At 39.7% G+C, this 26,167-nt stretch overlaps 4 protein-coding genes across 12 annotated transcripts in view; 2 read left to right on the top strand and 2 right to left on the bottom strand.

Annotated features, from left to right (window-relative positions):
* Positions 1 to 1,855, top strand: part of SHOC1 (shortage in chiasmata 1) — an 83,117-nt gene extending 81,262 nt beyond the window's left edge. For all 5 annotated transcript variants that reach the window (XM_081574430.1, XM_081574437.1, XM_081574429.1 and 2 more), the window contains one exon: positions 1,664 to 1,855. In XM_081574430.1, coding sequence (XP_081430556.1) covers positions 1,664 to 1,764 — 101 coding nt within the window. In that variant the 3' untranslated portion in view covers positions 1,765 to 1,855. The remainder of the gene's footprint in view (positions 1 to 1,663) is intronic.
* A 1,359-nt stretch (positions 1,856 to 3,214) lies between these two features.
* GNG10 (G protein subunit gamma 10) lies at positions 3,215 to 13,661 on the bottom strand. 3 transcript variants are annotated; one of them, XM_081574529.1, is made up of 3 exons: positions 13,558 to 13,661; positions 9,455 to 9,586; positions 3,215 to 3,764 (listed from the first exon to the last, which is right to left on the bottom strand). In XM_081574529.1, exons 1-2 carry the CDS (start codon positions 13,636 to 13,638, stop codon positions 9,461 to 9,463), a joined length of 207 nt encoding a protein of 68 aa, XP_081430655.1. In that variant the 5' UTR covers positions 13,639 to 13,661; the 3' UTR covers positions 3,215 to 3,764; positions 9,455 to 9,460. The 3 variants fall into 3 exon arrangements, with proteins under 3 accessions (XP_081430655.1, XP_081430647.1, XP_081430666.1); XM_081574521.1 differs by lacking the exon at positions 3,215 to 3,764 and adding an exon at positions 7,259 to 8,201; XM_081574540.1 differs by lacking the exon at positions 3,215 to 3,764 and adding an exon at positions 7,259 to 8,198.
* On the top strand, positions 13,182 to 23,204 carry LOC145540264 (uncharacterized). 3 transcript variants are annotated; one of them, XR_014078239.1, is made up of 5 exons: positions 13,776 to 13,805; positions 19,109 to 19,298; positions 19,836 to 19,883; positions 20,594 to 20,720; positions 21,899 to 23,204. XR_014078239.1 is itself a non-coding variant. In XM_081574489.1 (4 exons), exons 1-3 carry the CDS (start codon positions 13,791 to 13,793, stop codon positions 19,853 to 19,855), a joined length of 225 nt encoding a protein of 74 aa, XP_081430615.1. In that variant the 5' UTR covers positions 13,741 to 13,790; the 3' UTR covers positions 19,856 to 19,883; positions 20,594 to 23,204. The 3 variants fall into 3 exon arrangements, 2 of the variants coding, with proteins under 2 accessions (XP_081430610.1, XP_081430615.1); XM_081574489.1 differs by having other exon boundaries at positions 13,741 to 13,805; positions 20,594 to 23,204; XM_081574484.1 differs by lacking the exons at positions 19,109 to 19,298; positions 19,836 to 19,883; positions 20,594 to 20,720; positions 21,899 to 23,204 and adding an exon at positions 14,189 to 14,661 and having other exon boundaries at positions 13,182 to 13,805.
* Positions 20,829 to 26,167, bottom strand: part of DNAJC25 (DnaJ heat shock protein family (Hsp40) member C25) — an 18,339-nt gene continuing 13,000 nt past the window's right edge. Inside the window, exons 3-4 of the mRNA XM_081574471.1 lie at positions 24,169 to 24,639; positions 20,829 to 22,793 (exon numbers count right to left, since the gene is read on the bottom strand). Coding sequence (XP_081430597.1) covers positions 22,671 to 22,793; positions 24,169 to 24,639 — 594 coding nt within the window. The 3' untranslated portion in view covers positions 20,829 to 22,670. The remainder of the gene's footprint in view (positions 22,794 to 24,168; positions 24,640 to 26,167) is intronic.

The following is a 26,167-nucleotide window of genomic DNA, read 5'->3' as shown; positions in this document are numbered from 1 at the left end:
AAGAAATTATGTCAAAATCTTGTAGCTTTAGATGAACTAAGCATTTAACTGAAGAAGTTATGGCTGATTCATGTTGAGGTTTGACAGAAAACAGCAAAATTCTGTAAAGCAATTATCCTTCAATAAAAAATAAATAAATTAAAAAAAATAAAAACTAAAAACACAGAACAAATCTAAGTCAAGCAGAAGGCTAAAAGTAACAAAAATTAAGTAAAGAAATTAGCCAATTAGAAAAGTAGCCTCTTTGTCAAGCTGGGATATTTAATGAGCTAATATTTATTAAAAGCTTATTACATTCCCTTTATGTGGATTATTTAATTGTTAGTCCTATTAAATAGATACTACCATTGGCTCTGTTTTCCAATTGACATTTTTGAACATTTAATCATATCAGTTTTTAAAAGGACAATTTTATTTTCCCATTTTTGGTTATTATACTTTTTGTATATTTCTTATTGCATTGGTCTGAGCATTTAAAACAAAATATTAAGTTCTGATGGCTATACAAGATGGCCTTACTATGATGGGAAAAAAACAAAAAGAAAGGAGAAGCTGGAAATTTCAAAACTCTTCTTTTGCATAGACCATTTTGTGAGGCCAGAGTGCCAAAGAATCTTAAATTCCTTGTTTTATTAAAAAAGAATCCCCAAACCATGTAAGTTCTAGGATTCCCAAAATTTAGATTTGGTGCCATAAATAGTCATAATTTGTTCTTTCCTGATTTTAAGGGGAAATATTCTTTCCCTAGTTTTGTAAGAACTTCTGCAAGAAATAACTGCTGAATTTTATTCAAACTTTTTTTGAAAGTTTGAAAATCAAAATGTTTTCTTTCTTGATATTAATATCAATCAACATTTACAGGTATACTAATAATCATTTATGTCATTTGTCTGATAAACCTAATTGGCTTTTAAGGAATGATTTTTTAAAATATGGTATTGGATATGGTTACTATTTATTATTTGATTTTCATATCTACATTCAAATGAAATTAATTTATTGTATTCTTTATTTATACTCTGTCAAGTGCTGACATAAATTTGTCCAGAGCTATTGGTATAACATCAAGATAATTTTTCCATTTGTCTTGAATGCATATTTGTGGTCTCTGTGATAATACTTATCTACTGCATTGCCTTTAAAATTTGCTCAAAAAGTATCCAGCATTTGCAATTATGAGATTATATTGCTGGGAGTAATTACTACCATTCTAAATGTTTTAGCCTCTCTTTTTATTAATCAATCAACCTCTGTAAGTATCCAAATCTAGAATATTTCAAATTGTGTCATATCTAACACAGTCATGAAATGTGAGTCTATACATGATCAGAGCTCAGGATAAATTCCTCAACATTACAGATACGTACTAAGAAACAGACTTAATGAAGAAAAACTTAAAAGCAAGAGTCTTAAATCCAGGGAGATTTAATTGTTTGTGCAAGGCATGAACGTACACATACATGTATCTTACATGGCCTTTAAGAATAGGCACATTTATGCTAAAAATTTAATTTTTAATAGTCACTATTTTATCTCAGTTTGGAAATTTCAAAACTGTAAATAGATGAGAAAGAGACAAGATCCACCTGAGCATTTGAGAAAAAAATAGCTACACTTACTATTATCAGAAATAAAACGGCTTTCTTTTTTTTCCTTTTAACAGATTTCACGTGCTTACGACTACCACAATTCAAAAAGCAACGTCTTGTGTATGAAAAAGTCCCTGGTAGACTTGACGGACAAACTCGTCTGAGGTTTTTTTGAAAGAAAGAATAGTGTTGCATGCCACATTTCATTGTTTTTTATGATAAACCAGTAATAAAATTATTTAGATTTGATCACATATCAAAGAAAATGCAATTGTTCTTAGATGTTCTTGATGTTCCTATATTAAATTTTCATAATATATATTTTACTTTATAGTTTATCTTTGTAAGTATTCTAATTAGCAAAATATTGTTATAAGATCCAAATATCTCCCCAGTTCACCTAAATATCTTGAGCCCTTTTTTTAAAGAGGCAGAAAACCTTACTGGATATATAATCAAAGGGTTATTTTGCTGTCTCCTCAAAGGCCCGCTGCCTCCAGCAAGTCTTTGAAAGGAGCTTCCATCTCAGTCTGACCCTCTGAGCTCAGAAGTGAAGATCACCACAGTCCACCCTCTGCCACCAACTTAAAACCTAGGGCAAAATTGAAGTTAGAGAACTTCCAATCAAAATGTTGTCTTCACAAATGAAATATTCAAACAAATCACTAAGAGAAAACATTTGCTACTCTCAAGATAGCAAAAGGGCTTACATTCCTAATACACAACTAATTCCTACAAATTGATAGGCAAAAGACAACGTAATAGAAAATTGGGCAAAATTTGAATAGATATTTCATGGAAGAAACAAAAATAGCCGGGAACGTATTTGAAACCGTATGTAACTTCATTATTTATCAGGCAAATGCATATTAAAACAATAAGTTACTATTTTTTCACCTATCAGATCAGCAAAATTTTTGAGAATTCATAATATCAAGTGTCAGTATATGAGAGAAAGAATGCTTTCCTGTACAGCTGGAGAGGATAGTTGGTATATTTTTAAATGGATGATTGTAGGTTTCTAATTACTGTAGTAATTATATTCCACTGAGTACATTTAAAAGATGTTTTAATTTTATTTTAAAATGTCAATATTTCTAATAAAATTTTATTCTTTACAGCTACTCAGAGTTCTAATGAAACTTTTATATGTCTCTAAAACGGAGGTATGGGAATCTCTGGTGGCTCAGTGGTAAAGAATCCACCAGCTATACTAGCAAAGTGGGTTCAATCCCTGGGTTGAGTAGATACCTGGAGAAGGAAATGGCAACCCACTCGAGTTTTCTGGCCTGGGAAATCCTATGGATAGAGGAGCCTGGCAGGCTACAGTCCATGGGGTCACCAAGAGTTGGACATGACTTAGCGACTAAGCCACCACCACCAGCAAAATGGAGGTACATGGATTTTGAACATTATTTTAGCAAAAATGGTTGAAGACCATAGGCATGCTCTTCCTGTCTCTTTCCTGGCTTCTGAAATGGTCACCCTGTTACTACCAAAACTGACTTCTATCTTCTTAGATCCAATGGACATTCAGACATCACTTCACTTGATTTCTCTTCAGTGTTTGATACTGTTAATCATGTCCTCCTTTTTGAAACAGACTCGACTTTACATCAACTCTCTTACTCTTCTACTACACTTTTATTTATATATAGGATGTTTGGTTTTGCTTGAGTATGTGGAGGGTGGAGACTTCAAAGAGAAACTATTTCTGGAAATTTTATTAGAATTTCTATTGTACTGTCTTAAAGTTTCAGCAGGTTTGCTGCTAAACCAAGGTAAGGCTGTCTTCCCAGCTTGCAGATCTCCTTGATCCCATCTTTAATCAGCTTGCAGAGGAAAGGAGTTTCTTCAACGCCCTAGACTGAGGCAAGCTTAGGCCAAGCTATCAAACGCAGTGAAAGCGCCTGAGCCCTTCTGACTGCATTTCTCAGTGATGCTTGGTGTTTAAGGACACATTCGCTCTGCCTGGGCCTGGAGCAGCCTCTTGTGCTGTTGCCCATCAGAGGCAAGATTACTGGAACAGGTGGCCATTTCCTTCTTCAGGGAATCTTCCTGACCCAGGGATCTAACCCGAGTCTCCAGCAGTGGCAGGTGGATTCTTCACCACTGCGCCACCTGGGAAGCCCGTTATCAGAAGTATTATTGAGAAGCAGGTCTTGTATTGGTACCCTAGGAATAGAGAATAAAGTAAATGAGCTCTGGTTCAGCACCGACTGAAGCAGTTGGGTTGGTCCATAGAAGCCTGAAGGGTCTGGAAAGGCCCTTGTTAGGGGCTTACAAGTGTCAGTCCAGCCTCCAAAGTCCTCTCCCAAGCACCAGATCACATGAAATTATTTAGAATAGAATAGTCCCAACTTCCCAGTTTCTTACCATGGAAACTTGCATTCTTTCTCCAAGAGCATTTCCCCGAGGTTTTTTTGTTGTTGTTTGAAGGGGAGTTACTTGCCCAAACTTAGATCTAAGACTGGTAGTTGTGATGCTCACCTCTGAGGACCTTTGAGTGGCTTTACCTCCCAAGTTCCCAGGCCCAGCCCAAACTTTGTAGGACTCATCAGAACATCAGCTGCCCCTTGCAATTGTAGACGGAGGTAAGATACTCCTTCCCTTGTCACTGAGACTCAGCATGCAACTGGGCATAAATACCAGGGTGTCCCACTCTTTGCCTCTCACAGGAAGGGCCTGGTTTTTCTCCCCAAATAATAAGCCTGCCCTAAAGCAAACAATCCAACAATTATAGTAAGTCGGAGTAACCTGGGTTGGTGGGGATGGGGAGCGCAAACTGTAGCAGTCCAAAATGAAAGCTGAAAAAAACATGTCTTCTGCTTTTGCTTTTTTATTTGGTTTACTGTTTTTACCGTACAAGGATTTTAAATTTCATACTTACCTATTTAAATCGCTTGATTTAAAGTGTTTAAATTTAATTTGATCAAGTATACACCTCTTCTCTTTTTTGATTTCTGGGTTTCTTGTTTTTTTTAAGGAAGCCCTCTTTTACCCTGAAGTTACACAACTATTCAAACTTTTCTTCTGATGCCTTTGTATCACCTTTCTTTAACCTACATGGCATTTTTTTTACAGAGTATAATACAGGCCCAGTTTTATTTCCTTCTGAATGGACAGCCAGTAACACCAGCACCATTTGTTTAATTATGCTTTCCCTTGAATAGGAAAAAAAAAAAAGTCAGGCCTACTTCTGTATTATTATGATCAATTCAATCATCTATTTGTCTATTCCTAGGACCACAATAATATCGTTTATTTTGAATTTGTTTTTTTTTAAGTCATATCATTTTGATTCAGCAGTTTCAAAGTAAGTTAGTACCTGGTAAGGCAAGTTTTATCCTCCCATTTTTATACACACTCACACACACACAGAGTTTTAAAAGCTATTCTTGGACACTTGATTTTCCATATAAACTTTCAGTTATTTTAACCAGCTTCCCTTAAAAAATAAAAAAGGAATTCCAATAAATCTATATAAATTTTAGTAAGATTGCATTTTAATGACATTGTCCAATAATCCTGAAATTTTAGATTCCGTTCTATAAACATTTGTAATTTGATTCTTGCACTTTTGTTAAATGTATTCTCAAGTATTTTTTTATAGCTTTGTCATTAAAGTAGAAATGGGATATAGTTTCCATTTCTACTTTTAAAATTATAGTTGGTTTACAAAGATGTGCCCATTTCCATTTTTAACTATTGTCTGTGTAGAAAATACTTTTTATTTTTTTATATATACTTTGTATCTAGCCACTCTCCTAAACTGTATTACAAATTCAAGTATTCTTTTTACTAAACTCTTGAGTTTTCAAAGTGTAAAATTATATAACCCATAAATACAGATATTATTTCTTCTTAAATGTTTACACCATTTCATTTTTTTTCATCTTACTGCATTAGCTAAGACTTCCAAAGTAATGCTGAATAATAGTGGTGATAAAAAAAGTATCTTGATTGTTCCTAATATACTGAATGCTCCCACATTTCACTCTGTAATATGAAATTTACTGTTGGTTTTAATAAACTGTCTTTATCATCTTTAATTTCTTTCTCATTTCACGAATTCACTTTGTTTTTATTCAGAACAGCTACTGAATTTTATCAAATGACTTGCTGGCATAAATTCTTTAAACCCTTCAGGTAACGAATAACAGTGCTTCGCTTGTGTTGAACTAGCTTTGTCAGGTTGTATCTTCTCTCTTGATAAACTACTGAACTAGATTTGCTTATATTTAAGACACAACTATATTCATACGTGAGATGTCTATATTTTTCTTGTACAATCTTACCAAGTTTTTGCCAAAGGGAAAGTGAAATCAAGAGGTGTTTTGTTTCTTTTTTGACACATCAAAAGCTGTACATAATTAATGTAGACAACTTAATGAGTTTGGAGATAAGTATATACCTATGAAACCACTAACACAATCTATGCCATAAACTTACCCATCACTTCCAAAAGTTTCCTCATGCCTTATTATTTTTGTGATAAGAACAATTAACATAAAATTTACCCTCTTAACAACATTTAAGGTATATAGTACAGCACTCTTAACTATAGGCACTGTGCTGAACAGTAGATCTCTAAGGCTTACTCATCTTTTATAACTGAAAAAGTGTTTTTAATGGAGACTTTTTCTAAATGCTTATTGTTGTTAAGATGGAGAAGAGAAAATGTTTAAATGCTAATAAAAAGAATCCAACAGAGAAGTTGAAGATACAGGAAAGAAAGGACAACTGATAATATGACACTTCAGAGAAGATGAAACAGATCCACAGAATGAATAAGTGGGTGAGAAAAGGGACATCTGAATTTTGATTAAACAGAAGGGATTTAGATCACTTAGATTTGGAAGTTTAGTGGCTGGAAGTTAAAGGAGTTCCAACTAATGACTTCTACATCCTCTACTGTTAACATTACTTATGTTCAAAGACATCTCCATTTATCTATGGATAAGTCCATTTATGGATTTATACATAGCTAGATAGTGTATTAAAAAACAAAGACATCACTTTGCTGACAAAGGTCCACATAGTCAAAGCTATGGTTTTTCCAGAATCGATGTGAGAGCTGGACCATAATGAAGGCTGAGTGCTGAAAAACTGAAGCCTTCAAATTGTGGTGCTGGAGAAGACTCTTGAAAGTCCCTTGGACAGCAAGGAGATTAAACCAGTCAGTCCTAAAGGAAATCAATGCTGAGTATTCATTGGAAGGACTGATACTGAAGCTGAAACTCCAATACTTTAGCCACCCGATTCAAACAGCCGACTCATTAGAAAAGACCCTGATGCTGGGAAAGATTGAAGGCAGGAGGAGAAGGGGATGACAGAGGATAAGATGGTTGGATGGCATCACTGACTCAATAGACATGAATCTGAGCAAACTTAGGAGATAGTGAAGAACAAGGAAGCCAGGCCATGGTGCAGTCCATGGGGTTCCAGAGTTGGACACGACTTAGCAAGTGAACAACAAGAATATATAGCTATCTCAAAGAGCAAATGTTGCCAGTAATTGAGATATTTCTGCATATTATACCTATCTTTCACAAAATTCTACAAGGACTTGTAAACAAAAATTTCACTTCCCACTTTCAGCACTCAATCACCCAAGCAAACAAAATCTATGAAGCCTTAAAACAAAAAGACATAAAATGTTGCTGTCATTAGTAGAAATTAAGCAGAATTTATTTCCAAGTTCTTCAAAGATTAAAACAAATACAAATAAAGTATTCTTTTAAGTGTCCCAAATTAAATCAAAGGCACATCATCAAAATAATACACCTGTGATATTAAAAATTCATTTAGGTTGTCATATTTCACATTACTTTTTAAAAATAATTTGCAATGCTCTGTAGATCACATTTAAATATGAAATAATTTAGTATTTTTTTTAAAGTAAAACCACTCCTCTAAAGTAGAGGAACTTAAGAAGACGAAGATAAATCTGCTTCATATACAGGATGGGGCAGTCTCATACAGAAAACAACATTCACCTTTTCAAACAGGGTTGCTAAGAAACAGATCCCATGCTTAGTGTTGAAAATAAAACAATCTCCTCATTTAGAAAAATCAAGACATCATTTGATTAAAAAAGTCCATTCTTCCCCCAATTTTATATCTGCCTGTCTTCATTTAGAAATTATAAATTCATGAGAAAAGAACAAATTTTGTTATGGTAGAAAGATCTTAGTTGGGAACAGCAAGTTACAAATATTCAATTTTTTAACAAAGAATACTGTTTTCCTTCCCAAAATGTAAACATCTAGTAAATAAAACATACATAACATTCCAGGCATAGAAACACTAGTAATTCACTTAATAAAAGAAGTGTATTTTGGTATATTTGGTGGTAAGGTTTTTGTTTAAGTATAAAGCACTTCAACAAAGAATCAGGCTATTATTATTTAAACTCTACACCTTCACCCAGTTTCCTTATTTGAGTAGAAACATCAATTTCTGTAGAATGTTGGCTAAAGGACCAGGTCACAGGAAAAGTCCTGTGAAATATCTAGAAGTCATGTGGCTAGAGAAGTGTTTTCTTGAAATTTGGAGGCAGTCATTCATCAGTTTGTGCTTGAAAGCATTCTTCAGCAAACTTCTTCTCTACTGTAAAGAAAATTTGGTAGGTTTTCACTTACTAAGATTTATACATAAAATTAACTAGTCATTATTTCATAGGTCATTTTAGGGTTCTCAAAGTAGAAAGTAACAGGTTAATATCAGAAAATCCAAACCACACTATTGAATCAGTAACACCCATGAAACTGCTTTGTAAAAAGACAAATGCTATGCCAACATAAGACTATTATTTTAATATCATAAATGCAGACATTTTCCATTAAAAGATACAATAGTACCTAATGGTATTATTACTTCCTTCTTGTTAATGTGAATAATTTCCTTTTCAAGTATATGGAAAAAGATCTAAGATGAGTACTTCCTGTATAAACACCCCTTGTGTATGTGTGTGTGTTCAGTCACTCAGCTGTGTCTGACTCTTTGCGAGTCCATGGACTGTAGCCTGCCAGGCTCCTCTGTCTGTTCATGGAATTTTCCAGGCAAGAATACTGGAGCGGTTGCTATTTCCTACTCCAGGGGGTCTTCCCAGATCAGGGATCGAAACTGCATCTCCTGCATTGGCAGACGGATTCTTTACCACTGAGCCACCTGGAGAACCCATAAACACTCCTGAGAATATGTAACTTGAAATATACTGGCCCCAAAAGACTAATAATTTATGCCCTGACCTCTTAAAAAAAAAGTGAAAATATGAATTGAGACCCCATACAACACAATAGAACCAAGGAAATGTAGGCTACCCTTTAAAGAGATGTTTTCATTTCAAGAATACAATTTTAAGGCTCTTTTAACCCTACTCACACTTCCCCCAGTTACTACATTTGTTCCTCCATTAATACACAGAAATACATTCTGAAAGCCTCTAGGAAAGAAATCACAGCTGGTGGCAAGAATGAGTCTCCTCTGCACAGTCCTTAGTCCCAAGAGCAACAAGTCAGTTGACAGCACCAAGCAACATCACAACTCCAGGTTGGTGTAAGGACAGAGAAGATGGTATTAAGGACAAGAAATTACTATTGGCCAATTCAGTTCAAAAGCTCAAGTACATAAGGATATTATCATCTGGTGAGTTAGTACAAGGGGATTGAGGCTCTCCTAATTAGATGTATTCCACAAGCAGGCAGATTAGAGGCACCCTTCAGGTAAAGTTGTGCATTTTGCTGGGATTTATTTTAATTCCCTCAAGAACAGTAGAAATGTAAAACTCAGTTGCCCAAGTCCTTTGGGAAGCCCCAGGATAATCCCATGGCCCCAAGAGAGCCTGGGGTATCATTACTCACCAGTCTTCAGAGTAAAGCACAGGATCTGGGCTCCCGAAAGGGATTGCTTCCAGCTGGAACACCTACCAGCAGGGCATCCTTGCAGGCATTCTGCATGCAGTATTGCTGAAGCTCTGAAGCCGCCTGAGAGACCTGAAACAAAGGGACAAGAGCTCTTGACATGCTGCTCACAGCCAGATCCACCCAGCAGTCACTTGAAACTGAAAAATGATCGTACAACCTGATAAACATCACACTTTCTACAACTCCAAGAGTCTCTTTTTGCTGCAAGTTCTAATAATTGAACTCCAAAGAGGAAAAGTTACAACTTCTATGAACTTTGATTTAGGGCCTTTTTGTTTTAGTGGCTTATTCAACCAAGGAAAGATAAAACATATTTTTCACCCATATAGAATCTTGGTTTTGAGACCGAAAGTATAAAGAAGTAGTTTATCCTAGTGTGCCCTTTACACATTTTCACTTATAAACCATGCATTGATATATCCAGATTTGCCATGTGAACAAACTGTTTTAATATTTACAAGGCTTGGTGGAGCCTTATCCAGTCTGCTCAAAGCAAGTGATGAGGTTCCTCCATCATGCTTTTGAAGCAGAACAGCTTACTGGTCAAGAGTGAGCCTCTGGGCACATTTCTTCTCTTCTGTTTTCTCATCTGGGAAATGTATTTGCAATAGTGCCTACCTCAGTGAGTTGATGTAATAATTAAATGAGTTAACGTACATAAAGCACTTTTCCAATGAGTCAGCTCTTTGCATCAAGTGGCCAAAATAATGGAATTTCAGTATCAATCCTTCCAATGAATATTCAGGGTAGATTTCCTTTAGGACTGACTGGTTTGATTTCCTTGCTGTTTCCAATGAATATTCAGGGTAGATTTCCTTTAGGACTGACTGGTTTGATTTCCTTGCTGTCCAAGGGACTCTCATAAGTTATTAATTCAAAAGAAATCTGGAACCAATATGCTCATGCTAATTATGTCTCCTTCAGAGGGAACAGCAGAACTCCACACATGATAGGTGGAAAGAGACTATCTCCTAGGACCCCCAGAAAAATGGGACTAACTGGACGCTAGCCTAAAGAATATGGTCAAAAAGTTAAGGTGGAGGATATGCAAAGAAAATAAGAGAAGAATTAAGTGGTCGATATTTCTCTTGCACTTTCAAGGGGCAGAGACTCTGGACTGAGAGAATGTAAGCCCAACCCTTAGAAGTTGTATCCTCTCAGTGGAAGTGGGCTAATCCCCACTCAAATCATATTCCTTTTCTTGGTTTGAGTCCAGGCTGATCAATCAACTTCTGAGAGACTTCTCCAACGCAAGTAAGGGTCGTTGGAGGGATACTGAGCATTCCAATCAATGGAAAGGGGTGCCTTCCATCACATGCTGCTGCTGCTGCTGCTGCTAAGTCGCTTCAGTCGTGTCCAACTCTGTGCAACCCCACAGACAGCAGCCCACCAGGCTCCGCCATCCCTGGGATTCTCCAGGCAAGAACACTGGAGTGGGTTGCCATTTCCTTCTCCAATGCATGAAAGTGAAAAGTGAAAGTGAAGTCGCTCAGTCGTGTCCGACTCTTAGCGACCCCAGGGACTGCAGCCCACCAGGCTCCTTCATCCATGGGATTTTCCAGGCAAGAGTACTGGATGGGGTGCCATTGCCTTCTCCGCATCATACGCTACAAAACCAGTATTCTGCTTTATCTACCAGTTAGCAAGTGTGCGAAAGAGAAGACATCTCTGGATGTACTGAGAATATCCATCTGTCACTGAGCCCAGAAATGAGGCAGACCAGAGACCCTGGATGGTTGTGACTCCCTAAGGTGCTGCCTAAGAAAAATCCTGCCAAGCACCCTAAACCATACTCCCATGAGGACACCCCACAAAGAAGCTGCATGACTTTGAGCAAGTCACTTGACTTCTCCGGGCCTTAGTTTCATCACCTGTAACTATTTTTAAAATGTAGATAAGAATACCTCCCCCAGCTACTTCCCAGGATAGGCAGACATCTGGCTCACAGTTTTTCTTTCCATCTCAGGCCCCAACATCATCCTCAACATTTCCAGCAATCCTAGTTTCCGTTTCCTGAGCTCCTCTCCTCAAACAACCTTCTCCTCAACACCAACAGTTACAGCCAACACTGCTCCACATCTGAAATTTCACACTCCAACATCCTACCTTCTTATCACAAACTCTCCCGCTGCTTCCTGCCTTCTCACTACACCTGCTCTTTGACCTCAAGGGGAACATCTCTTCCTTTTTCATCTGGCCCATCACGGGGAGGCTGGCTCTGTTCCTTCTCGGTTCAGCCTCCTTCTAGCCAGACCCTCAGACTCCTTGCTCTCCACTTCGATTTCTATCTTTTTGGCAAAACTCCCCTGCTAACTCACTACTTGGATCAACCACCATTCACCACAGATGCCTGGGTGGCCAAAATGCTGCTGGAGACAAAAAAAAGAAAAAGAAGAAGGAGGAAAATAAGACACTCAATCTCACAGCAGCTAGGTCTTCGGAATCACAAGGTGTCTATGAATGTGTCTGCTGGGGACCCTTTGGCATTCCCCGCACGGCTCTCTCGCCCATCCTCAGCTCTTGTGACTCCATTAGTTCCCCTTTTTTCTGCCCTAAAAGAAAACTTGGCCTCCTATTCCACAAAGACATTTGTCATCATACAAGTTCTTAGGCCTCTATCTGGAAATATATATGTTTACACATATCCTTCCTCCTTTCTTATCTCAGAAGGTGCCCCTCCAATCCCAGGCACCCTTAGACTCCCTGTCTCTCCCTCCAGTGCTCCTTCTCCACTTGTTTCTCCCCCTTGACCTAAAAATACAGTGTGTTCCTTCCTCTCAACCTCAACATACAGCTTTTCATTTCCTAAATTAAAAAAAAAAAAAGTTTCCTCTTTAAAACCAGATTTTGTTTCTTCAAAAAGTGTCTGCCTATCACAATTTAAATTTGGCTTCTACAACTCTATGTCACTGAAGCCTCCTTTGTAGTCCACAACTCTCTCTTTATCTTGTATATAATCTTCACATCATTTTCTGAAATTATTTTATTTATTGGTTAATAAAATTATTTATCTTCTCCCAAGGAATCACCATATTGTCAGTATATAGAACAGGGCGTGGTACAGAGTAAAGGCAATATCAGGTCCACCGAGTATCACAGTAGTGTTCATTCATTAACACAAACATTCTACAAATAATGCTATATACTAGCTGGTAAACACAACTACACACCAGAGGCTTTTTATCAAGCGACTAAACACTGGACACGTTGTCTAAGCCCCCAGTTTTTGATAACCCCTCCTTCCTCGCTTCCGTACCCTGGCTTTCTCTCGCTTCTCTTCTCACAGCCATCTCTTTCAGCGGGTCCCTGGGTTCCATGCTCCAGTAACTTCAGTTTTCACTCCCCTACGGTCTTTCAGCTTTGTTCTCTGAGCTTCGGCCAAAGCAGTCAAACACCTCCCGGGCATCCCTTCAAAGTCCACGTATCCGAAACTGAACGCACCATCTCTCCCCGCTACCGTAGCGAATGGCACCCATCCCGTTACCAGGCCAGAAACCCGAGCAGTGCCCTCCTCCCCTCGCATCCTACCCGCCCATCACCGAGGCCCGTCCATTCAGTCGCCTCCGCAGCTCTAGACCCCATCCTCCCGCACCAGTCGAGTTCGGGGGGGAGGCCACCAGCGAGTCGCCCCATTCCTGGTGTCCTCGCGTCCGTCCTGCACCCCGAGTCATTGTCCACATCACTGAAACTTGACCGCCCCGGGCCGCTCGGTCCCGGGCAGCTCTCGCGGAGACAGCAGCTTCTCCCCGGCGCCCCCAGACCCGGCCTCCCTCTCGGGTCCCCACGCCGCCGCCTCTCCCGGGCGCTGGGGTCTGGGCCCGGCCCTGCGCGGACTCCCACCCACAGAGGCCGGGCCGCGCGAGCCAGGCCGGGCGCCGTCCTCAGGGCCGCCCTCCGCGTCGGGCTCCCCGGCTAGCGCGGGGGTCGGCTCCGCAGCCCTCCGCCCGGGAGCGGCCTGCTCCTCTCAGGCGCGCGGACGGCGGGACGGGACGGGGCGGGAGCGGGCGGTCTCCGCGCCCGAAGCCAGGCGCCGGCCTCACCTTGATCCTCTCCACGCCGGCCTCCAGCTTGAGCTGCTCCACCAGGCGCTGCAAGGCGCTCACGCTGGCCCCGGAAGACATGGCGGCTGCCTGTGCTCTGAGAGGGCGGGCGGGCGGCCGGCGGGGAGACTTGAGGCCGGGAGGCGCGGCACCGCCCCGGGGCGGGGAAGCCGCTGTGCCCGCCCTGCCGCCCGCCCCCCGCGCCCGGCCTCGCCACGCGGCGGCTCTCCGAGATGACGGAACCACGGGTAAGCGACACCTCGGGGTCCCGAGCTGACTGACACCTACCTGCGTTCTAAGCCGAGAGGGCACCTGCGTCCCCACCTGTCCCCCAAGCCGCGACGCGGGGCCCACACAGGGGCGCCCACTTCCACGTCGACGCCTAGGGCTTCCTTCTAGGAGGAGCAGGAGTGGGTGTGGGGCGTGGGGGATGAAGAAGGCGAGGACGCGTTCCTGGGGAATCGGAACTGGGACTGTGTGTGGCTGGAGCGAGGTGTGCAGTGAGGGGGAGAACCAAGGGACCCGGTGTGAAGGCTTCTAAGCCTCAAAAGGTGTCATCCTCGGGAGATGAGGGACGGTGGGTGCGGTTCGATGGAGCGGAAACAAGGTTCAGTTTTTATTTTTTGGCCAGGCCACTTCGTGTGTGGGATCCTAGTCTCCCCACCAGGAACTGAAACTGCATCCCCTGCATTGGAAGCGCGGAGTCTTAATCACTGGATCCCCAGGGAAGTCCTCAAAACAGGTTTCAGAAACAGGCTTCTACAATACCCTGTAGCTGTTTTTGACGAGAATCCAACCAGTTGACTTGGTAGGGTCAGTAGGGCAAGTATTATAAAATCCAAGACCCTGACTTCTTTGCCGAACACATAGAAAAAAATTCAGTTCAGCTCGCCTCGTTCCCATCGCGTCGTTTAACTGTAACCATTGTTTCTGTTGTGGTGCATTTTCTTTTTTTAGAGTAATTAGTTTTACAAAACCGGCATCATTACTTATATGTAAAATATTTTGTTGATTTTTTTCACTTAATGTATTATGAATATTTCCTTATTATTCTTGTGTGTCATTGTATTTGTCAGAACCCACTTAAACTGAGTAATCCAAAAAGGTAGCATGCTAATTTGAGTAACTGAAAAGCTCAGGGACTTTAATGGGTTTAATTGCCCAAATAATCGGAGAAGGCAATGGCACCCCACTCCAGTACTCTTGCCTGGAAAATCCCATGGACGGAGGAGCCTGGTAGGCTACAGTCCATGGGGTCGCTAAGAGTCGGACACGACTGAGCGACTTCACTTTCACTTTTCCCTTTCATGCACTGGAGAAGGAAATGGCAACCCACTCCAGTATTCTTGCCTGGAGAATCCTAGGGACGGCGGAGCCTGGTGGGCTGCCGTCTATAGGGTCGCACAGAGTCGGACACGACTGAAGCGACTTAGCAGCAGCAGCCCAAATAATAGCTGTAAGGCTCTCATTCTCCCATCTCTTCACTCTGCTTTTTCTGAGTGTTGGCCTTGTTTTCTTCAATGGTAAATAGACTCCCTGTAGTGAAGAAAGTTCCATGCTTTCATTGTCCCAGCCTAGGAAACCCAAGGGCAATAAAGCATCTTTTCTAATTGCTCCAGCAAAAATCCCCATAATGGATCTCGCTGACCTCATTGAGTCATGGGTCCACTCCTGAACCAGTCACTATTTGAAAGCAAGGGTTGTGTGGTATTGGAATGCTCAGATTAGCTGCATCTGGCCAAGAGCAGGATGTGGGGTGAGGTCAGCCCCACCTCTAGTGGGTGCTGTGGGGTACCACCCAACTTCCCATTTAGGACCAAGGCACTGGTTCCCCCATCTGCTTGGAGTAGTAGCAGCTGATGCCTCTCAGCTGAGTCACTCTGAAAACTGCCCTTAACCAGAGCCACCGCTCCCCTTGTCAGCTCTCATCCAATGACTGATGTGGGATGTAAAAGATCTGAACTCCAGCCCCCTCAGCTGGAGTTAGCAGTCAAGGCTGCAGCTTCCCTGGTGGCTCAGATGGTAAAGAGTCTGCCTGCAATGTGGGAGCCCCAGATTCGATCCCTGGGTCGGGAAGATCCCCTGGAGAAGGAAATGGCAACCCACTCCAGTATTTTTGCATGGGGAATTCCATGAACAGAGGATCCTGGCTGGCTACAGTCCATGGAGTCACAGAGAGTTGGACATGACTGAGCAACTGACACTTCCACTTTCTTTCACTTGAAGGATGAGTCTAGGCTCCTGGCTGGGATTGTCTGAGGCCTTAATGACAGCTGCTTCACAGTTCAGCTCTTCTCTCTGCCTAATTTCCAGTCCTTGGCTCCCCTCACCCCCACCCCATAGCTGTTGATTCTGACACTCCCCAACAAAGTTTCCCAGGTGGCTCAGTGGCAAAAAATCTGTCTGCCAATGTAGGAGATGCAGGTTTGATCCCTGGGTTGGGAAGATCCCCTGGAGAAGGAAATGGCAATGCACTCCTGTATTCTTGTGGGGAAAATCCCATGGACAGAGGAGCCTGGCCGGCTACAGTCCATGGGGTTGCAAGAGTCAGACACGACTTAGTGACTAAACAACAAACTTTCTGCATGAAAATCTCCATCTGAAGTCTGTTTCTCTGGGAAACCCAAACTGATGGTTTCTCAGTCCATTCAAACTGTATAGACTGAAAGGGGAAGATCAGTTTCCCAAAGGAAAACCAGGATGCTGCTACTAGAAGTGATCCAGGGGCAGTCAAAAAAGATATGCTCTTCATTTATTGTTTTTAATGACTGTGTGGTATTCCATTATGCAACTGGATCAGAATTTATTCAGCTACTGCTCTATTCTTTAACACTGTGGTGGCCACCTTAAACAAACAGCTTTGTGCATGTCTTTTATTTCCTCAGGATGCATTCCTAAAAGTGGAATTAGTGGATCAAAGAATATAAATAGTTTTTAAAACTTTTCGCCACTTTATCCTCCAGAAGGTGATAGCAAGTTTTATTCCCACCAGAAGGCTATTTCGTTGTACCCACAAATCTATATTGTGGTTCTTTATTTCTACTGACCTAATAGATGGAAAATGGTGCCTTAAGTCTTTTAGATGTCTTAAATGTTGAGGCTGAACATTTTTTTCTCTTCATCTTGTGATCTATGTGTTTGGTCTTTGGGGTGTTAAAAAGAATTTTTCTTGTCTCCTGACAAATTTTAAAGCCCTCTAGTGGCAAGTTCTCTCACCACAAGGAACTTAACATATATTTAGTCAAAAAATGACAGTACATGTTGGAAACATGACTAAATTGTTGACAGAAAAGTTGTGTTTAAAAAAGATGTGGCAAAGAATTCAAAGATACAGACTGGAAGGACTAGGAAAAGCTCATCTTAGATGGTGAGACCTAGACTTTGGGTGTGTGTGTGTGACAGATGGAAAGCAAAAGGGGGAAAGCATTCCAATGTGGAGAAGAGGAGGCCATTGGAATGAATCAGTTAATGAATGAAGGCTCTAGTGAGTAATGGAGAATACAAAGCTTGTTAAGACTACAAATCACAGGAGACCTCAAAAGAAACAGAAGTCTGTGGCAGTGGGGTAGCCACATGGTAAGATATTTTAGGAATATTAATCTGGGATGAAGACACAAAACAAACTAAAGCTGGGGAGACAAGACTTCAGTAAAAGGTCACCAGTATGTTAGAGACTGTTACACATTTTTTTTCCCTTGGTTAAGATAAAAATTTCCACTGTTTCTAAGAACCTCAGTACTTTTAGAAATGTCAGTGTCCTTCTAAAGACAAATATTTCATTTGTTTCCCTGTTAGGATCTATAATTCCTCACTCCTAATATGTATTTTGTCACCTTTTAACAGTGGGTTATTTTTTCCAGAAAAGAGGCTTTAAATCACTCTTCTCCAATAAATGATAAAATGAGGTGTTTTCTTTCTGCTACCTTCAGTTTTCTAAAAAGAAACAGGAAAACATTAACAACTATATTTCAGTTCAGTTCAGTCGCTCAGTCGTGTCCGACTCTTTGCAAACCCATGAACCACAGCACGCCAGGCCTCCCTGTCCATCACCAACTCCCGGAGTTTACCCAAACTCATGTCCATTGAGTTGGTGATGCCATCTAACCATCTCATCCTCTGTCGTCCCCTTCTCCTCCTGCCTTCAATCTTTCCCAACATCAGGGTCTTTTCAAATGAGTCAGCTCTTCGCATCAGGTGGCCAAAATATTGGAGTTTCAGCTTCAATATCAGTCCTTCCAGTGAACACCCAGGACTCATTTCCTTTAGGATGAACTGGTTGGATCTCCTTGCAGTCCAAGGGACTCTCAAGAGTCTTCTCCAACACCACAGTTCAAAAGCATCAATTCTTCGGCGCTCAGCTTTCTTTATAGTCCAACTCTCACATCCATACATGACTACTGGAAAAACCATAGTCTTGACTAGATGGACCTTTGTTGACAAGTAATGTCTCTGTTTTTTAATATGCTGTCTAGGTTGGTCATAACTTTCCTTCCAGGGAGTAAGCGTCTTTTAATTTCATGGCTGCAATCACCATCTGCAGTGATTTTGGAGCCCCCAAAAATAAAGTCAGCCACTGTTCCCACTGTTTCCCCATCTATATTTAATGTCACATTAAATATAGTTGTTGATGGGGAAACAACTATATTTAACGTGACACAATATAATGTACCATAAAAATCCATGTCACTTCCTTATACCCATTGCATAATTTTTAGAACTTAGAATAATGAATCAGGAGTGAACGATTCACCAACAGGTTTATAGATTCAGCTTCTCTGGAGAGATTTTTACAGGCTGCTTAAGACTTTGGGAGGCAGTGTAACTTAGGGCTACTTGATGTCCTTTTGAGCAACCATTCCAGGCATGCCTCTTTATTTTGGTGGAAGTATCCCTTCCATAAATGTAGGCCTTGAACTAGTGAGCAGATTATTTGCTCTGAAAGTACATTCTTTGCTGAGCTGTAATCTCAGCTGTTTCACCTTGTACCCCAGGGGCAAGAAGGAGCAGGCAGCTGATTTTAAGACACACAAATCCCAACCCTAAGGAGTGTCACTTTTTCACTCTAGCATAGTACTCTGCACAAAGTAAGGAATTCAGATACCTATTAAAACAGTAAAGAAACAACAGGTTTGTAATCACTCAACAGTGTTACCATGGATTTTTAACAATAAAGATTGTCTTGTTCTCTCTGAAAGGCAGAGGAACTCACTTACTGAACATTTAATATAGGCCAGGCATTTTACCCCATCTTGTTTAATTCTCATAATAATCCTATGAAGTTAGTATCACTATCAGAGATGAAAAAATGGGGTTCAGAGGTTAACCTGTCCAAAGTCAAGCTGTTAATCATTTGCAGGGCCAGGAACTAAACTTTGGTCTGTGCTCGGTCGCTTCCGACTCTTTGCAACTCCATGGACTGTAGCCCACCAGGATCCTCCATCCATGGAATTTTCCAGGCAAGAATACAGGAGCAGGCTGCCTCTTCCTACTCCAGGGGATCGTCCCAACCCAGGGATCAAACCTGCATCTCTTGCATCCTCTGCATTGGCAGGTGGACTATTCACCACTGTGCCACCTAGGAAGTCCCCATCCTAAACTTGACCTTAGCCAAAAGGACGAGAAGCAAAACTTTGATCTGGCTGCAGAGCCTGAACCGTGCGACTGCATCCTGCTCACTCGTCTTGAGGTCACAAAAGAAGACACAGTGAAATGGGAGGAAGTCTCTTCATCCCCTAATGAAGGTAGGGAGGAGTCGGTAAGAAATCCCTTATGTCCCTGACCTAAGATCATGTGACCCATTATATACACAACTGTCAAGGATACTCTGATCCTTTAATAAGCTGATTAAGTTTATGACAAATTATGTCGGCTTTTTACTTAAATAAACATTGTAACATTTCTCAATTGCAAGCCATCTAATCTACCTAAGACCCTAAACCTATGTAAATCTTCAGGCTTATAGATTAAGTCCTGATTCTCTAAAAAGATCCCCTCATTTCACAGATGAGGAAACTAGAAAGGTTAATTTCTTTAGCAAATTTTATTTAGTTATTAGGGTTCAGATTTGGCCTTAGTACATATTTAAATGTGAAGAGTACCACATTTTGTAAATAAAATTATAATTCATCCATACACAACTATTTTGTATTGGTACCAACATTTGTCTGCCTCAAGGGCACAATTATAACTCCAGAGACCATGTCCATATAAAGTCTTTAAGTAGCTAGACCTGTTCATACTAATGTCTAATAAAAGCCATTTCTCTTTAATTTCCACAGAACTTTCAGTTTGGGGCTAACACACTGGGTTTATAACATTAGCAGAAGGTAAGTTTAGCAGTTGGCTTCCACTCAAGGAAAATATTTCCAAGGCATGGGTGTTAAAAGTTTACTGCCCTTTCAGTCAAAAAATAAAGAATCTCAAAGGAAATAAACTACAATTTTCTAAACATACATTCAATAGTACTAAAATATTTGTCAATTCTGTAAACTGAACTATTTTTTCATGTAATATTTTAAATTTCTGTATACCACTTGTATTTTAAATTTCTGTATACCACTTGTAATGTTTAAAATTCTAGGCATGGTCCCTACTTGATAGATGTGTTATGAAACTGCAACCTACAATTTGTAGAACTTGGAGAATTCATAAAGAAATAAGACCAATGAAGGAAGGATCAGTTTTGGAATCTGCTATGAGGATATTTGATGTGAATGTAACTCTAAGGGTAGTTTTAGCACAGACCTCAATTACATGAAGTGATAATAAACAGAAACCAATAAGCAACTATGCTCTGTAAACTCCTGAATTCCAAGTAAAAAGGAAACGGTGATAGCTCTAAAATGAAGCTCAAGAAAGGTTTTCTAATTATAGTGGGGTTCTGGGATTCCCTACTCAAGATTCTTCTCCAGATGTTTCTAAAATGGAGAAGCTGTTGGCTTTTTGGTGAGGATGGGCAGAGTAAGGAGACAGTAAAGACACCCAGGATACTTGAATGACACTTGTGATACAACTGATTGCCCTTCTTTTCCTCCAGGATTTTGAAGCATAAAGCCATTTTGCTGAGGAATGGGGAGAAAAGAATCACAGTCCTGTTAAGGAGAGTCCATTATCTTACCCATGCAATGGCCATGATTCCAAAAGACAGACCACACGTTTACCAAGTAAGCAGGTTGCCAGGAACAATTCCAGAAATGAGATTCCTATATAAAGACCAAAAGAAATACAGCAATCTAGCATATATATGCAAAATAATATCCAAAGATACACTGTTTTCATCAGTCAACCTTTATAAATGCTAACACATTCAGTCCTTTTATTTTTCCTTATCACTAGGTTTTTTTAAAAAAAATACAGTTAATCATTAACTTATTTGAAATTTTAACAGAAGGGCATGTACCTACATTTCTTTCTGGTCTTTGTAACATATGGTACACACTTTCCTTCTTAGATAATACTGTTATGTGTCAAACGTATGATAACACGTTCACTGAGACAGGGATTACTGACTATAGACAACTGCAGCACCTTTAAAAGGAATTTATCTATGGTTAAGAGTTGGGCATTTGGGGTTTGAAACACAGCTTCCTATAATTTGGGGCTGTGACGTCTCCACCCTCCCCAAAAAGAATAGATGCATAAAATACTTTCATCTGAAGTCTACAAAAATATAAATATTATATAATTTTAGGGCTGCAAAAGGACCTTAGTGATTATCTAGCCAGACTGCTCCCCTAATTTTCTAATGAGGTAATTGAGGCCCTCACTCACAGAATAAATAATCTACCTCAGGTCTTTCGCTATACTAACAAGTATGGTGAACTTTTCCCTCCTGCATCTTTGCATGTGTCAGATATTTGGGCTGAGCTCTTGAAAGGACTAGTTTCTTTTGAGGAGAAACCGACTCTGCCTATCTACCATGCTATACTTTTATGCTACATCTTTTAAAATAATACAAAAGCAATATGTTAATCTTTGACTTAAAATGGCATATCAACAAACTTGGGATATATTGCAACCATTTTATTAATATGATGGGCTGGGATATATCTTTTAACAGGAGTACTGACTGACTACCATGAATGTGTTTCGATACTCTGTTCCAGTATCATACTCAATTTAGTCAAATTACGTGTGAATTACTTTCACTTCCACATGTATAAAACATTTACATTTCATTGTCTGATAGAACAGCACACACCCATGCACCTCTTCTTTCTGGTTTAAATTCATGTAAAGATGCTCACATAAAATGGATTTTTCACTAATCAAGGACTTCATAATATATGGACTTTTCACTACACTACTTCCTCTCTGTTTTCTTTTTTTTTTTTAATTGAAGGGAGAATTAAGAAAGCAATGCTGTGGTACAAAAAGACCTTCTTATGAGGTCCTCTTCTGGAGAAATGTTTGCGAGCACAGTTATAGTCTTATAATGACTGTAATCAAGACCATCCCACAAGGACAGGAAGGTACATTCACTCTCCTGGAGAGTTTCTGATCTTATTAACAATATTATGACTGGGGGGGAGATAGTATAAAGACAGCCCAGCAGAAGACTCTCCCAGAGAGATATTTTGAACTTATTTCAATCCTATAATGACTGTCATGAAGATGACATGATAGTTGAAGTCGTTTTGCTGAAGAAGTTTGTGTCTAGAAAGACACGCTCAATAATGTAATTAAATGGTGTTATAATTACATTCTGTGAACCTATCAGAGGTCACGAAAGCAGAAAAATGTAGCAGTATAACAAAGAATAAGGAAACACTTTTGAAGAATAAACACTTAACACGTAATATTTTTAAATGGTATCTAATAAATTTTCATGTCAAGTTTTTAACTAAAGATATAAAACTTTTAAATGGCAACTAATAAATCTTCATGTCAAGTCTTTTAACAAAATCCACAAGTCGATTATAAAAATTGAACAATCATAAATGTCTCATGTATAAAGTTTGAAGGGAAAGTTTAAACGTCCACATTATTCTGTTTAATCTAATTCTTGAGGAATTTTAGTTACTGCTGAGGTGCCGTCCATACACTGCTAAAATGATTCGGTTATGAAAACAGTATCACGGTTAAGGTTTGGCGTAGCAGCGCTCCAGCAGTCCTCAGTCATCCACAAACGTCAGCCGCCCGGGCCCTTCGTTCTTCATCCATCTCCTGTATCTTTTCCATCTTGGGTCACTTGCCAGTCTTTGCTTTAGTTCCTCTTCTTGCTCTTGTTTGTAGACCTATAAGGATAAATAACACGACCTGACTTGACAATCCACAGAGAAACGTTTTCATTAGCTTTATGGCACGTTTCCCTGATGCTGGGAACGACTGAGGGCAAAAGGAGAAGAGGGCGGCAGAGGATGAGAAGGCTGGAGAGCATCACCGACTCCATGGACGTGAACTTGGGCAAACTCCGGGAGATAGTGAGGGACAGGAAGGCCTCGTGTGCTGCAGTCCATGGGGTTGCAAAGAGTTGGACACAACAACTGAACAACACAGCATGTTTATATTTTTGAAATATAATTTTAGGTAGAAGTTTCCAAGAACGTAGTGGTTTGTCTTCTGAAGACTGTGCACCAAAAAATACTAAGCGATTAAGCACTTTAACATTCAGTGTTAAATTAAAAAATAAAAAAAGAACAACTCATGCAAGAACTACTGTTTTTTTCCCACTGATTTCTATAACCTGTAAACACATTCTTTTCTTCCTTGAAATTATATGTAAGGTGAGTTTAAAGGGTTTAAACATTTCCTCTCTACAACTAACATCCAATATTAAAGGATCAACACAAATTTTCTTAACACGGTACTCAGTAAATTTAACAGATGCCTTTAAGTACATGTTGACCCTAACCAAGGAACAAAGTGACCTTATAAATACTTCTGTCTCCAAACTGAACTTACAACTTCTTTTATCTTCAAAGATAATTATTGGTTTTTCAAAATATTTTTAAAGTTCCCAAAGAAGGTTAAATAAACCACAGAGGTTAAAAACAAAGAATATCTTTCATTTCTATAATCTTTAGTGGATGTCAGCTGAAGTTAAATGGACAAGTTTTCATGACCAATTTCAGAGCCATATCAAATTTTAGAAAGAAATTACATTACTTCCAAATTTCAGGAAGTAATGACTAAGATAATTTCACATAATACCATAATTCAGCCCAGGATAGCACTCCATGACAGACAGTTTATCGTATAGTGGGCTGCTTAAACTACTTAAAAGTGAAAGCTTTTCATATATTGGGTCTCCCATAAAATTAGTTCAGGTTTTCCATACGATGTTACGACCAAAGTTTAGTTAGTACAATTAACAGAAAATGGTGACATCCTTGCAAACATACATTCTACCCCAGTGCAATTTAACATAACAAATTAGGCCATTCTTTAAATTTTTAGCATTAGCATATTAAAGTATTTGAAGTTCATCTTTTAAAAGGACAAATTACAGGTTAAAAATTCACCGTTCGACTACTAGTCATACTGTCAACAAAAGATCTTTATCCATATTGAACTCTTCGATTTCAGAAATTAGACCACACTTCTGTGATCCTTTAGTTTTAAGTTGGTAAGGACGATAACAGTAAAAATCACAGCAGAGTCATTACTCACCTCATAATTCTCCTTTATCCAAAGCTCCCGTTTAAGAAAAGTTTCTTTCTGATGATCTTCTAGACTATCAAACTGAGACTTTGACATCTTCATAGATTTACGTATGATATATAGTCTTTCTTCTTCCCCGTATTCTTTGCCTTTGATGTTAAAATTATAGATCCATCGGCAATACCACACTATATACGAGCATAGGTGAAAAGGAGCTAAGAGAATCTGAAACAGGAGAAGGTCACGTATCTGGGGCTTCTGATAGCCTCCCTTTATATCTATTTTACTTTTTATAATGTTCTTTATGATGTTCTCCTCCTCGTCACGAACTTCCTCTTTGGACTTTTTGTTTCTGCCCTTCTCTTTGGCTTTTCTCAGTAATCCCTGCTGCTTGGCAATCTCCATGGCTTGGATACGGTACTTGGGCACCGTGGCCAGGTAGCTGATCGTCTTGTCATAGCTATTCCACCAGCTGAAAAACTAGAATATTTAACAAAGAAAAACGGGTCACAAAAAACCCATTCTGTTTAAAAACAGGGACCTCAAAAATCTTACTCTGTAGGTTAAAGATACAGTTGAATAATAGCTGTGTGGGCATGGGAATCTTCAGGACTGGTAAGTCAGATAAGTCGTCAGCTGAGCCAAAAAGCCACTGATTCTCCACAGGAGACACCCAGGATCAGATGGCTCAGGGGAATCACACCGTACCTGTTGATGCCACATCTTTACCATCTGACTCCTCCTTAGATCGCAATTAAGAAATCCGCTTCTTTTTTTAAGGTTGCAATCTACTTACTGGAGGAGGAGTCAAATGGCAAAACTAGGTCATAAGGAGTTTCTTTCAAACAATCACAGGGTATAGACTCAGACAATGATATTTATCTATTTCCTAAACCATCTGCACATATCACAGTAATGTTCATCATATTATGAACTGAAAGATTCAAGTATGTTTGAATCTTTACTTATTTGGGCAGGAAAACATTAAATTATTTCTTAAATATATTCAACCACAAAGGGTTTTATTATCAGAAAAATTCCTACTCCTCATATAGTACCTCCACACATTTCAGCTATTTTACTGAATAAATACAGCAATTATACCAGTATCCTAAAATATTATAGAAGCAATCTATTAATAGCAAAAAAAAAAAAAAAGTCACTAGAGTATTATGTTATCTAAAACAGAAAAGTAGCCCTTCCTCTCCCTGTTGAAAAGGCAATACTACAAAAGCTGAAACATTTAAAATATACAATCTTGGTTTTCAATAGGAATTCTTTTGTCATATAAATTGAATTTCATTTCTGGGAATGGAGAAGTAATTTTGAAACTAGAAAACTGCTTCATTCTAGTCTTTTTTTTTTTCCTCTAGAGGAGGAGGATATGATAGGTATGGTTAGTTTAGGAATTATAGTAGGGAAAACTCCTTTCAGGCTGAACTTATATTTCTGTGATATATGAAAACAACACAAATTTACTGTAGCACTTTTACTCTATTTCAGTGGTTTTTAAACTGGAGAAGGAGTGCCCTTAGCTGTCATGTGGAGATGTGTGAGATTTTTGTTTGTTACAATGGTGGCAAGCACTACACTCCTGGCATTTGGTAGGCAGATGCCAGGCCTTGTTAGGCCATATTAAGGAATTTGGATTTTTCCCCAAGTTTAATGGAAAATCATTGAAAAGTCCTATGAAAGTACAGTCTGGTCCTTGAACAACATGAGGGGGCCCCACTCTCTGCAAAATCTGAGTGTAACTCATAGTTGGCCCTCCATAGGTGCCAACTGTGCATATACACGGTTCCCCCCTATCCTCCAATTCAACCAACCTCAATTGTGTGGTACTGTAGTGCAGGGCTGCGTTTAGTGAGAAGAATCCGAGTATAAGTGGACCTGTGCAATTCAAACCCATGCTGTTCAAGGGTCACCAGTAAATCATGTGGAACTAGTTGACATTCACTCTGGCTGTTATATGGAAAATATAGAGCGGGCAATGAGGAAGAGATCTGGG

This window comes from Giraffa tippelskirchi, chromosome 1 (genome assembly GCF_054371585.1).
Source record: "Giraffa tippelskirchi isolate mGirTip1 chromosome 1, T2T-mGirTip1v1.2.pri, whole genome shotgun sequence".
Taxonomy (NCBI): Eukaryota; Metazoa; Chordata; class Mammalia; order Artiodactyla; family Giraffidae; genus Giraffa; species Giraffa tippelskirchi.
The sequence above is the reverse complement of the archived record's forward strand: the minus strand, read 5'-3'. Positions and strand labels throughout refer to the sequence as shown.